Source organism: Protopterus annectens, chromosome 8.part1, assembly GCF_019279795.1.
Source record: "Protopterus annectens isolate FY-2018-M chromosome 8.part1, PAN1.0, whole genome shotgun sequence".
Lineage (NCBI taxonomy): Eukaryota > Metazoa > Chordata > Ceratodontiformes > Protopteridae > Protopterus > Protopterus annectens.
Genome location: NC_056742.1, coordinates 109,451,392 through 109,465,442, shown reverse-complemented (window position 1 = coordinate 109,465,442; position 14,051 = coordinate 109,451,392). Strand labels below are relative to the sequence as shown.

At 36.9% G+C, this 14,051-nt stretch overlaps 1 protein-coding gene across 1 annotated transcript in view; it reads right to left on the bottom strand.

The window, feature by feature from the left end:
* Window positions 1–14,051, bottom strand: part of TCF25 (transcription factor 25) — an 848,985-nt gene that overhangs the window by 210,828 nt on the left and 624,106 nt on the right. Inside the window, exon 17 of the mRNA XM_044081728.1 lies at window positions 1,798–1,873. Within this exon, the coding sequence (XP_043937663.1) occupies window positions 1,798–1,873 (76 nt within the window). The remainder of the gene's footprint in view (window positions 1–1,797; window positions 1,874–14,051) is intronic.

Genomic DNA, 14,051 nt, shown 5'->3' with positions numbered 1-14,051 from the left:
AGCACAAGCAATATACCAAACCCTGTCAGAACGATCAGTCCCTTTTACAAAACAGCACTGTTACACAAGAAATGAAGTTAAGTGGTCACAAAGTGTACCCAAGCACCAAACAAAGTACATTTCTGGCCCTAAATTATACTTCCAAAAGCTTAAACACCTTCACGTAAAATGCCTCAAGCAGTAACAATAAAGGTAAATTATCACAAATGTTTGCAAGCATCAAAAACTCAAACAGCCTGAAGTACAGGCATACACTTCCTAATCTTTAAATCCTTATACTTCAGTTGAAATGTCTCAAAAGGAGTACATTTTTCTCACAAAAACAGACCCAATATACAATAATACTCTTCATTCTAAAAATAGTAGTAGTTTCTGACAAGAAACTTCTGATATTAATAAAATTATCAGTATTCTTTAGAAAAAAATCTATCAAAATTATTTAAAAAATTAAATATTTTGTGTGTGGTAGGGTTCCCTTATGGAGACCCACCTCACAGAAATGAAGTCTGTCGCTAACTGTTGCTCCTGTGAAGCCTCAAAATTTCTTTCCCTTGAGCTGGCAAGAAAGTAATGAAGATGCCTATACTCAGACTGCAGATTTCCCTCCAAGGGAACACAGGATGTGTTAAGAAGTCTTAGCTGACCTACTACAGCAGAATTTCTGTTTCTTCTGAACAGTTTGCCATTCATTTTGGACAGTTATTTCTTCTGGCTGAAGTAGAATGTAAGATGAATGAAACTTTGGTCTCACTCTTCAACAAATCAACTGTAAAGGTGAAAGTCCTACTGTGGAGTTGTTTCTTTTCTCAAGAAATGTAAGAAAAACATCCTTCTTTGAGCTGTTAAACCATTTTACCCAATGTGAAAAGTCTGATATTATTGAATCTACAACTGTGGATCACTGTCTTGCATAAGTCAAAAACACCGTGATGAGGGGGAAAAAAGAGAAGGCAGTAGTTTATGACAGTGAAAAGTTAGCTTTTAGAATGATGACATCAGGGGTCTTAGAAAAGCACTCAACACATAGGAGATACTGAGTTTTAAAAGCGAAACAGCAATCAACTTTACTCCATGGTGTGTCTGGAATTTTGTGAAGTAGCATTGCCATCCTCAGAGCTACTTTTTTAGTGCTTGTTACAGATTAGTAACATTTGTATCTCTTTGGCTATTCCTAGTGTAATCACAATGTTATGTTCTTTATATTTAACTTCCCAAGTGTGCATCATATACCCCTCTAACAAGAAATTATGTAGTTGGGTTGGCAAGATCACTCTACTCTGTTTGAATGTTAGTCCTTATGGTTCATGAATTTTAACACAATAAGTGAAGTGAACTTGAATTATTAACAGAACTTTTTTCTTGTCACATAGCCATCCTACTTTTCAACAACTGAGACTCCAAGTCATCTGTAGCATGATGTTTTCTAATGCCTACTGACAGATTTATGACTGTGATTTGAGATCCTACATCACTACACACTGCATTCTGTTCCTGGGTATTTACACTGTACAGCATGAATATACAAATTATCACTGCTGTGAAGATGCGACTATGTAGCTATGTGGATCATTGTGTTTGTGACTCTGGGAATCATCATCTCTGACTGCTTTGTACCTATTAATGCACTACTACTGCATTTGCACAGTATGATTTTATTGATCAAAGTATTAATTCACAAGCAGACTTTAATATGTTAGCATGCTGAACTGACAAAATCTGAATTAATAAATTCTAATATTTTTTTAATACAACACATGCATTTGGTACAAACCAAAGGAATGTACTATCCAAACATACCTGTAGGCTCTGAAAATTAGGAAGAAGTGATCGCAAAAACAGAGATAATGTGTTTTCTCTTGATTCTGTGCTCCTTCTACAACAAAAGAAAGGAAAATAGAGATTTTTAGCTAGATAACCATTGCATACCAATAACATATTGTAGGACAACCTTAGAAGCCCTTTAAGTGGGTATTTTTTCATTCACAAAGTATGCAAGTGAAGTTCTGAGCCCCGAAACTACATCTGACCAATGAATGCATAAAGTATTCAATTTATTATGCATGTCCTATACTCTAAACTAACATTTTGTAGAGATAATGAACACTCTTAAAATTTAGTCAAAATAAATAAAAGCAGCAGGATCACCATGGCTAAAAACATAAAACTTTAATGTAAAAAGATAAGCGCTTTTGTGTTCACCAACAAATGCTTCATCAGATCCAAAAAAAAAAGTAGATTCAGCTCAAATTATACTAAAATAGGTGGTTAATCACATGCCAGAACATCCAATGAGATTGTATACCTTGTTAGACAATTAGTGTATACAATTAATACATTTAATATATTAATTTACACTCTAAAAGGGCTGGTTTCAGTGACACAGAACAATTCAAACCTGGGTAACAATCTGTCTGCAGTTTCAAAATCCATAACAATTCTGCCTTTTCATTGTAATTCACTAAATAACCTCCTCTATCATTCACAAATAAACACTGTAGTACTCTGAATGAAAAAAAATGTCACTTATGTTCCATAATACACTTTGCTAGGGCATTTTTTGCATTGTTCTTCCTTGTATCATAGAGGTGCCTCACCTCTGGTTCTTTTAGCATTTTATTAGTTTTCCCCACATAGAAACTTTGACACTGGTTGCAGGTAGCTAAATATACTACATTTTCCATCCTGCAATCAGTGTATACAGTGGTCGAAAATTTATAGTTCAATCTCGGATGTTCAAAAATCTGTTCCTTCAAGATGTATGTACAAATGCAACATCTCCTACAGGGGAAATGTACCAAATCTCTTTGAAGGCATTCGTTTAGTCCTATAGGATTTACCACCTAACTGCCTTTTTAAATTCAAGGCATTTCTAAAGTGAAAGCTGGGACATTCACCTACAAATGCCCTAATTTTCTCAGCAGATATCAAAATTCTCCAATTCGTACGTATTATATCGCAGATTGGATGTACATCATTAGTATATTTAATACCAACCCTAATTCTGTTCCGATTTACAACTCCCTTAGTATTCGTATCATTCACAAAATTGGAAGAAAAGAAAGGTTTGAACTTATCCCTGCACCTGCCATCCAATACAATATTTCTACGTGTTTCCACCATACTCTTATCATAGCAACTTTGTGCAAAACAGTCATGATATTCATAGCATCCATAAAACTTGATTCTTGTGTACATGACCTTGGCATCCTAGCATATTGTCCCTTTACTATATTAGGGTATATGCATCTAGGATGCATACTTTCCCCCATTAACAGATTATTTTATTTCCAACATGATTTTCGATGCAAAGATGTATTCAAATTACCAGTAAAATCAATTCCAACATGCATATCTAAAAAGTCTATATCAGAACCAGAGCAAACCATTGTAAACTCCAAAAAATTGGCAGTGCTGTTTAAATAAGTAAACTTTTCCAAGTCAATATGTGAACCTCTCCATAAGGTAAATACGTCAACAAAATGACAATAAAAGACAAGATCATTAATAAATACATTACTGGAAAAAACACAATCATCTTCCCATTTGCTGAGTACCAAATTCACGTAGGAGTTGCTGCATGGGGTTTCCATGGCCACTCCCCAGTGCTGCAGAAAATATTCATTATTATACAGAAATACATTATTTTTTAAAACAAGATCTAAAAATAAACATGTAGTATTTGTGATCATAAGTTGTAATTCACTTTTACTCATCAAAATGTCTAATGGCTTCTATGCCATAGTCAATGGGTATTGAAGTGAATAAACTCTTTACATACAAGGCTACCAACAACAAATCTTTAGTATGGTCCCTAGCATCTAGACCCATGTACAAATCATTAAGGAAATGTTTGGTATCTCTTAGTATATCAGAAAAGAGTGGAAGTACCTTTTTTAACCTTTTCTCAATAAGTATAGAGCATGGTTGCGTAACCCATTTATCCCCTGCAACAATAGGTCATAAAGGTGGCTTTACCATGTCCTTATATGTATCTTAGGTAAAACTTTTATGGTAGGAATTAAGGGATGTTGAATATGAAAAGCTTTATAAGTTGTATGGTCAATCGATCTATTCATTAACAATTCATATGACATCTTGTACATGTGCAATAATATTGCACACTTTTGCTTTAACCTTGCAATAAACAGCTTCATCAATCAGCATTAACTGCATTGACTGACCATAATCGCTAGAATTCATGACCACTATGGACCCCCCCCTCTCAGCAGGCATAATACAGATGGCTCAGTTGTTCTAAATATAATAATGCTGTTCGTTCAGTTTTACTTGACGTTTATCTATAGAATATAGATATGTCATTTCATCTTCACAAGCCTTTACATATGTATGAACATGTGGTGGAAGTAAAGGCATAAAAGTACTAGGCTTTTTGATCTCAGTGCTATAAACATTAAAAACAAAAACTGAGAACTGAAAGATGATCTTTAAAAATTGAAGAAATATCAATGGCAGCGTTTACATTTGGAGGCTTGCCTCGGGCATAAATTAATTCCTAGATGCATGCGGGTTCTCTGTATGCCAGCTTATGGTGAATCACATCCGATAATACTCAAAAAATGGCTACAGTTGAACTTAGAACTTGGTTTCAGTTATTTGCAATTGCTGTTGGACTATTTCAAACCAGCAGAGATCAGCTTACCTGAGACTGTGCAAAGTTTATTTTCCAAAACATGAATGACACAGGTAGATGGTTGATAATATGCTCAACAACCTAGCGTCCTTTGACTCTAAACTACAGCGTATTTATTACAGTTTGCAAATTGCTACAAGACCATAGGGATTTTCAATTAGGTAATATATTTGTGTGGCCGAAAGAGAGAGAGCATACTACTGGGGCAGAAACCATAGATGGTAGAGAGTCAGATAATACAGCTCCCTGTAATAGCTCCCAGGACATCGTAACATCTGGTAATTCAGAAACACCAATGCATCAGGTTGCTGGGTCCTCTGAGAATAATTTAGGCTCTAAACTCCCATCTACTGATAATGACAGTGCTGCATTACCTACAAAATCCATTCCACACAATTTTTTTTGAGTGAGACTGAAAACCATCGTGGCAATTGATCTGTTTTTTCACCAATTACTAGCAAATGTGAAATTGAGGCAAATGACGAGATCAGCCAGCAGAGGCCGTCAGCAATGGAAACACTCCATGGAGTGGACACAGAATACACAGAAAGTGCGGAGATACCACCAACGAACAATTTTGTATATACATTGTCAAACAACTTGTTAAACTATGGAGAACTTTATTTAATAGGGAACTAACCTTTATCCCAGCAACATCATCCAATGTGAGTGAAGTCTTATTTCACCTTAGATTGCACGCAATGTAGCGTTGTTTATTGTTTGGTGCTACTAATGTTTACAGTACTAATGAGATCAAAAAGCCTAGTACTTTTATGCCTTTACTTCCACCACACGTTCATACATTTGTAAAGGCTTGTGAAGATGAAATTACAACTTATCTATATTCTACACATAAGAAAGGTTTTTATAACTCAAGTAAAACTGAACGATCATCATTATTAGGTTTAAAGAACAACTGAGCCATCTGTATTATGTCTGCTGAGAAGGGGGGGGGGGTCCATAGTGGTTATGAATTCTAGTGATTATTGTCAGTCAATGCAGTTAATGCTGAGTGATGAAGCTGTTTATTGCAAGGTTAATAAGGCAAAAGTGTGCAACATTATTACACATGTACATGATGTCTTATATGAATTGTTGACGAATAGATCGATTGAGCATACAACTTAAAGCTTTACATATTCAACATCCCTTAATTCCTACCATTTGGTTTGGTATTAAATATACTAATGATGTACATCCAATCTGCTATATAATAAGTAAGAATTGGAGATTTTTGACGTCTGATGAGAAAACAAGGGCATTTGTAGGTGAATGTCCAGCTTTCGCTTTAGAAATGCCTTGAATTTCAAAAGGCAGTTATGTGGTAAATCCTATAGGACTAAACGAATGCCTTCAGAGAGATTTGGTACATTCCCCTGTAAGAGATGTTGTATTTGTACATACATCTCGAAGGAACAGGTTTTTGAACATCCGAGATTGAACTATAAACTTTCGCCCACATTATACACTGATTGCAGGACAGAAAATGTAGTATATTTAGCTACCTGCAACCAGTGTCAACGTTTCTAATAAAATGTTAAAAGAACGAGAGGTGAGGCACCTCTATGATATAAGGAAGAATGATGCAAAAAATGCCCTAGCAAAGCATATTATGGAACATAAGTGACATGACTTTTCATCCAGAGTACTATAGTGTTTATTTGTGAATGATAGAGGAGGTGACTTTGTGAATTACACTGAAAAGGCAGAATTGCTATGGATTTTGAAACTGTAGACAGATCGTTACCCAGGTTTGAATTGTTCTGCGTCACTGAAACCAGCCCTTTTAGAACGTAAATTAATACATTAACTATATTAATTGTATACACTAATTGTCTAACAAGGTATACAATCTCACTGGATGTTCTGACACATGATTACCTATTTTAGTATACTTTGGGTTGAATCTACTGTTTTTTAGATCTGATGAAGCGTTTGTTGGTGAATGCAAAAGCGCTTATCTTTTTTTACATTAAAGTTTTATGTTTTTAGCAGTGGTGATTCTGCTGCTTTTATTTATTTTGATTATTTGCTGGAGTGCAGTTTGGAACTTACTGGGCTTCTACTTTATTTTTTTAAAATTTAGTAAATACAACAATAAAATTCAATTCCACACTTTAAATCAGCAAAGAACAGTAAAGTAAGCAAACTGACCTTTTAGGTCCTTCACAATGATTTTAAATTATATTCAGACTAAATTAAATCTGTATCATATAGGTCAAACTAGATCACATAATGTTCTACAACAGCCACATTTTAATACAAACGGGTTGAAATTTTAGTAATATCTGTGACCCAGAGCAGTAAAACAGAGGGATGAAGTTCTAATTGAAATGACCACGGTTCAGTTAAGCACAGGTGCGCCAGGATAAGTGGGACCTGCTTGTTGGTGGCTCGCACATCTTGAGAAGATAACACAGCTCTGGCTCACTGCTTGAATGAGTTTTAGAAGTAGCACTAGATGTTACATCCCTCAAGTATTATCCTACCGAGCACAAGCTGTCATCAGTGAAGCCTCAGTTGTTAGTCATGCGTGTAGCATTTATGCTTCTACAGGTACTCAGGTGAGACTGGATTCCAGAGATGTGCTGCCAATGTGAAGGCTCCAAACGGCAGACAAGTTAGAACGCTCCAATGGACCTGAAGCTGGTCAGTGCACTAGAACCTGACTCTTATTAGATGGGAAAAGATAACCTGAAAAGGTTCCCAAAGGCAGGAACACTAAGACTCCTGCTTCGGGTATGCCTGGTCCTTACCTCAATAAAATGAATAAATCTACTAGGTAAAAGTAGAGGAGGCAAAGGGCAGGTCTAGTGGAGTGAATGGACTGGGGTGGGGATGGGGTAAAAATTTAGTAGTGCATATGTTTTATTCAACATTTTGTTTCTTTCCCCAAATCAACTATTTTGCCACAAAGTCAAGCTTTACTCATTGTTATAACACTAACTGTAAAAACATTACTAAGATTTTACCTTATACTTGTCATTACCTGGCATGACAATCTACAAACAAAATGCAGCAAAACAGAGAGTAAAAGTCTCTCTTAAAATGTATTTGCTTAAAACCTTAACTTGTGCTAAGAACTTCCAAACTCAGAAAATCTGCTGGAGCCCATAACTGGTTTTCTAAGCATATAAAAGCCCCTTATATAGATGCTGTGATACCAGGGGACTTAACACCCCTTTTAGAATGAAACTGTTGGTCTGATTCAGTAAACTAATTTGCATCCAGCTATGCATTTACATCTGCTTCTACCACACTGGTTAGAGAACTGTTTTCATAGGATGACAAGCTGATCCTTCTTATCAAAAGAGAGGACAGACTGTCCCACTTTTAGGTCAAGCTTGTTCAGCTGTAGAAAACTTGGTTACCTGAAAGTAACATGGTAGAGACAAATTCACGTATTTAAATAATAATGGAGCTATGCACAATCAATATTAACTGCTCTGCCCCTTCACTTTCTAAGCCTGGTGTTCTCCAAAAACCTCTCTATGACCTCTGACTGTTGGCTAGGCAGAGTGCCCCCCAACCCACTGCCAGCAGTTTCTGTTTCAGGAACTTGCTCAGATACATCAGTCATATACTTCAGATGAACTGTGAGGAATAAAAAAATGCTGATGCAGATAATTTGAACAAGTTTTTTCCACATTAACTACAAATGCTTTCCCTCCATATGATCCCACAAAATCCAGCAACTCAGCAAGATGTGCAGTCAATAAAATCATGAAAGTACCCCAAATTATGCCTGCATGCAATAATTATCAGTTGCCTAGACTGCATCATATGCCTGCATTATTCTCAGCACTACAGCAAATTTTTTAACATCTGCTTGTAGAAAACATAACAGAGAAGGCAAAAAGGAAGAAATTGAAGGTGGAATGCATGGAAGTTGTCTAAGCAGAGAGCAGAAGGGTAGTAAGGAAGTAGCAGGGAAAAGGTCAATATTACAGATGCATGCAATGGTATGGCTGTTCACCCCTTCTGCCTGCCTCACCTAGATATAAAACGCTCAGATCACCAGCATCTCCCTTTTTCTCCATTTTCTACATGGAGTCTTGACTACTGCATCAACTTGCCACCATTTCTCTTGATTAAATGCCACTCTTCTACATTCTTAGACAGTCAAGCCTGACTGTTGCAGGTCTTCTCACACAAAGCATCCATATCCTCCCAAGCCAGCTAACCTCAATATCCTCTGTCAGATTATTTAAAAGCAAGCTTAAACCCTACCTCAAATCACACTGGCTATGCCCCTGTGTTAACCCAGACTAAGTACCTAACTATTAACTAGACTCCCACAATTCCTAGCCTATCATGATCTTGTGTTGTCTCACTAATTTTTAGTGAGCTTAACCTTCCTTAGGATTTTTTCTCATGTAAATAAGTATATACTGTGGAATGATCAAACACCTTCATATAGTATCACAACCTATGTGTTAAATAACACTAGAAATCCATCCTTGTTTGCTGTTCTTCTATACTCTATCTATTGATCTCTAGTGTTTTTCTTTCTTAGGTTTTTGTGAGACCTTAGTATCTCTTATAATAAATTACTAGGTGTATCTAATTTTGTAATATGTTATAAAGATTTGTACTACACCATTTCTAATACAAATGTATTAAGTCTTATTCATCTATTCTTAGATACATTTTTCCTTTTTCCTACTGAAATATCAAATATATAATCTTAGGCTTGTACTATAATTGTTAAAACTTATGTACCAAATTATACTGTTATTGTCTTTGTCTTGACCTTTTATGTTGTTGCAATTTGTGGAGCTTTTCTCCCCGGGCCTCCACTGAAAATGGACATATATCCAGCTGGACTAGCCCGGTCAACAAATGTAAAATAAATAAATAAATAAATATCAGGCACTCCCATCTCCATCAACTCGTTTCCTCATCTGCTCTGCCTTTAATGCCCAGGTTTCTGTACTATACAAAAGTACTGGTTGGAATGTTTTGTACACTACTTTTCAGCTTCATTTGCATATTTCAGTCACACACACACCTCCTGACACACTGTGCCATTTGGCTTCAGCTCCTCTAATTCTAGCTTTGACCCCTTCATGCATACTTCCTTTCTCAACAACCCCTGGCCAGAAACTTGAATCGAGTAACCTATTCCACTATTTCCCCTTCAATATCAGCTCTCAGCTTCTTCTGATTTCCCCATTTGCTACCATTACAATCGTCTTAAATGCATTCAACTTCATCCAGTGTACCTTCTGTTTTTCATTTTATTCCATTCCCTTACAATTTAAATTTAATTTAATTTACAATTTAAAAGTCTGTGTTCACCGATTGCCTGTAATGCTACATCATCAGCATACAGCAGTTTTGCTGATCTGTCTCCACAAATCTGTTTGCTAACATCACCAGTATGAACAGCAGTGGGCTCAGAGCTAAACACTCATGCACACCCACTCACAATAGGAACTATGCTGAAAGTCTGAACACTACTCATATGTTTGTCATTGGATCTTCGTATAGAGCCTGCTTTAATTCCACCAATGTTTCTGGGGCTTCAAACCATTACAGGACTGGCCAAATCAGCTTTCTTTGGAGCTTGTATGCCGTCTCCAAATCTAGGAATACCCAGTTGGATTCTTTCCTCAATTCTAGCTTCTTCTAAACTATCTGTCACACTGCAAACATCAGGTAATTTGTGCTGCATTCTGATCTGAATCCAAACTGCTCACTTATCTGATTTTCTACTACTCTGCAAACTCACTTTTCAGTAACCCTTTTCAGAACAATGATGCAGTGCGACAAGAAATGGATACTTCTGTACTGCCCACAGTTGTGAAAGTCCCCTTTGCTGCTGTTGGCACTAGTATGGCTTATTCTCTTCTCATCTGGGATATGATCATCTCTCCCTCTCTCCACACTTGTTACGAGTACCCTCCAGAGTAGTCTCTCCCCTAACTCACCCAACATCTTGATCATATCTGCCATGAACTCATCTAAGCCTGCTGCTTTGTCTGAAATTATTTCCTTTTGCTGTTCTTAAAATTAATAAGGTGGGCTGCTCTTCCCCTCATCTTTGGGTGTAACTGAGGCAGTACAGCTTTTGTGAGTTTTCTTCATTCAGAAGTTGCCTGAAATACTCTTACAAACCACCTTTTATGTCCTGGGGACCTGTGAGCAGGTTGTTACTGGCATTCCTTATGGACAGTGTCTGATGCCTATCTTCAGCTGTCTCTCTGCCTTGCAACCTGAGTTTCCTTATGCCACTAACTTAGTCACTTTCCAGAAGCTGGTAGAGTGCCTCTGATGCCTTGTTCTTTGCTACTGCAACTACTTTCTTAGCCTGTCAGTCAGTCAACCTTTATTTCTCCTTCTTAGCCTGGCCAGCTTTTTCTATCTCACACTTTTTCCCACACTCCTTTCTTTCCATAACCAGCTTTCCTTATGTATCTTATTTCCAATCTTGCCTCAGCTGCACAACTGTGCTATAGTCCTCACACATGCTGTTTTGAGGCACTGTCATTTTTCTACAACTTCACCGATTTCTTCTTCCTGAGGTGCTAGAGTCCTGAGTATTTTTTTTGAACTCTTGTGCTCCTTTCCCTCCAGTCAACGTCTAGGTCTTCAGCCTAGTTTCTGTTAGCCTTAGGGCCTTCACTGACCAGTGCTTGCAACTGACTGTAGCAGCCAGTGGTTTATGGTGTGCGCTGACTGTTACACTGGGGATGACTTTGCAATTGCTGATTCTACCTCAGTGTCCTTTCCTTACAAGGAGGAGGTCTACCCAAGTTGCACATTGGCCACTTTTGTATCTGATCTTTTGACTCTCTCACTGAACCATGTGCTGGCCACCATCAAGCCATTTGCCACAAACAAGTGTAAAATGAGCCTCTCCTTCTTTACTTGTGTGGGCCCAGGCAGTCCTCAGATCCAGCTCTGTCTGCCCCTATATGTGCATTAAGATCCCCCATTATCAACATTAACTCATGCTGTCTTGCTTTTAGCTAGTAGCTCCTGCAAATGTTGCCTGAAAGCACTCTTTTCCTATCATAACTCTGCTGTATGGCATAGGCTGTTATTATGAATACTGTCTTATCCTTACACTGGACTCTGACTGCCAGGAGTTCTGTCACTAATTCTGATGACATCCCTCACTGTTTTTGATGCATATCCCTCACCATAATTCCCACAACATTTCTAGTCTATCCTCCCTATGAATAGTGGGGTCTGGATCCCAAGCCAACTGGCTTTGTTGCACTGTGATTCTCTTGTCTCCTAGATACATAGGATGTCAGGCCTCCTCCTTACCATCACCTCATCCACTTCCAAGCAGAGTCCTGCAAGTGAACCTATATTGAATCTAGCAAACTTCAGCACCCTTGGCAGGTTGACTGGTTTTACATCCAGTTTCACTCACAGGACTACCCAGGTAACCCAAGATGGACATCTGGACACTGGCCGGCCAGTAGCTCATAGACTAAGGGCTACTGGGCAATCTGTTACACACTGGCCAAAAGAGTCACAAAGACCCATCCCGCCATTAGCATGCGTCCCTGGTGTACATCCTCAAACCACTTATCACTGGTAAATACCCATGCCAATTTTTGGTGACATCAGCCAACGTGACCAAATCACCTAAAGCCAATTTTTACACCATTAAGTGTGATCCATGTTTTCCTATCTAAAGGATACTGTGCACCCCAGCTGATGCTCCAAATGGTTGGCTTATACAACTCTTCCCTCAACAGACACCATCTAGTCTGTGCTGCTGAAGTTAGGAAGCTAGAAGAGTGACTTACTGATGAACTGCGTGCATCAGCCGTCTAGCCCTTAAGAAAACTGTGTGCAATATTAATAGGACTGATCTACTACAACCAAAATGGATGTTTCATTAGATACCTCAACTGAATATGCAAGACTGACTACAACCTATGAAATTTTTTTTTTAAGATTTGTTAAGTCATACATAAATACTAGCATCTTTTAAAAGACTAGACTTTGTTTTTGCTAATTTTATCCCAGGCAGATGTAGTTTCTGGAAAGAAAAGTCAATAAGTTATAGTCTGGGATGGCATAAGAGACCCATGCTCATCAGAGAAGCCCCACAAATAATTTCCGATTTATATGGGTGGACCTTTCCAGTGGACATTGTTCATATTGTATAATGGATTTGCAAGACAAAATGCTTTACTTTGGTCAACTCATTAGTTATCTAACAAATTACAGTACAGAATGAGTAAATTTATATGCTGGTCTGCAATTGCAGCTTGTTTTATGTAGGCCAAACTTCTAGATCCTTAAAACAACTAATATCACTACACACGAGTTACAATAACTGCCTAAAGGAATGTAATCCTTTAAGCACAGCATGAAACATCCTGGTGCAGTATTTACTTTTGTTGGTATAGATAAATGTAATTTGGAAGGATTGCATAAAAACTTAAAGGCACAGAATTAGAAAGTGCGATATTGGATAACCTTAGGAACAATATATGTTCCGTAATGAAATTAATATATATGTGTGTGTGTGTGTGTGTGTATATGTATATATATATATGTATATATATATATATATATATATATATATATATATATATATATATATATATATATATATATATATACACACACACATCTATATATAAATATATATATATATATATATATATTTAGGAAATGTTTTTCATCTGACACTGTTGCACTTCAAGTTAAGTTGTAATTGATATATTTATTATGATGTCAGTGAGGAAAAATAATGCACTGATTTTTAAATATGTTCAGTTTTTCTTTTTTCCTTCTCTATTTTTGGTTTATTAATTGCCTACTAGGTAGCAAATATTAGTTATAATCTTTACAATTCATAGTAGAAAATTCAAATTTTCTGTACAAGAATATTTATATCATTTAGTTGATTATGTTTATTTTTAATGTACTGCCTGCATCTGTTAAATTTTATATTGTGATTTGAGAAGACTATATAACAAGGTATATACAAATGAATAGCTTATAAGTTCTGTAATGAGAATGTTTGAGGACATGACTTTTTTTGAATGTGATATAAATTCATGCACAGACTGGGTTCAGTTTAGATTGCAATGAAGAAACTTGTTGCAAAACCAGTATATGCTATTGATTCTTCTTCCAAAACATCCTTTGAGATAGTTAAATTCGTGGAGTGCTGGAAACATATCTCTACATGGGTGTTACTACAACGGTTGATTGTGTGTTAGGTCAACACATATGGTTGACTAGGCAGCTGATTGGCAGGTGTGCAAGACTGCACAATTTGCAGGTTTGGGAAATTTGTGATCTCAGAGTTAATATATTTAATTAGCTGGTGGAGGAGGCACAGCTACCCACATGGGGTGCAGAAGGGGCAAGACAATTTTTTTTTTTTTAATGTAGATATTGCATGCTTGGAGTATGCATG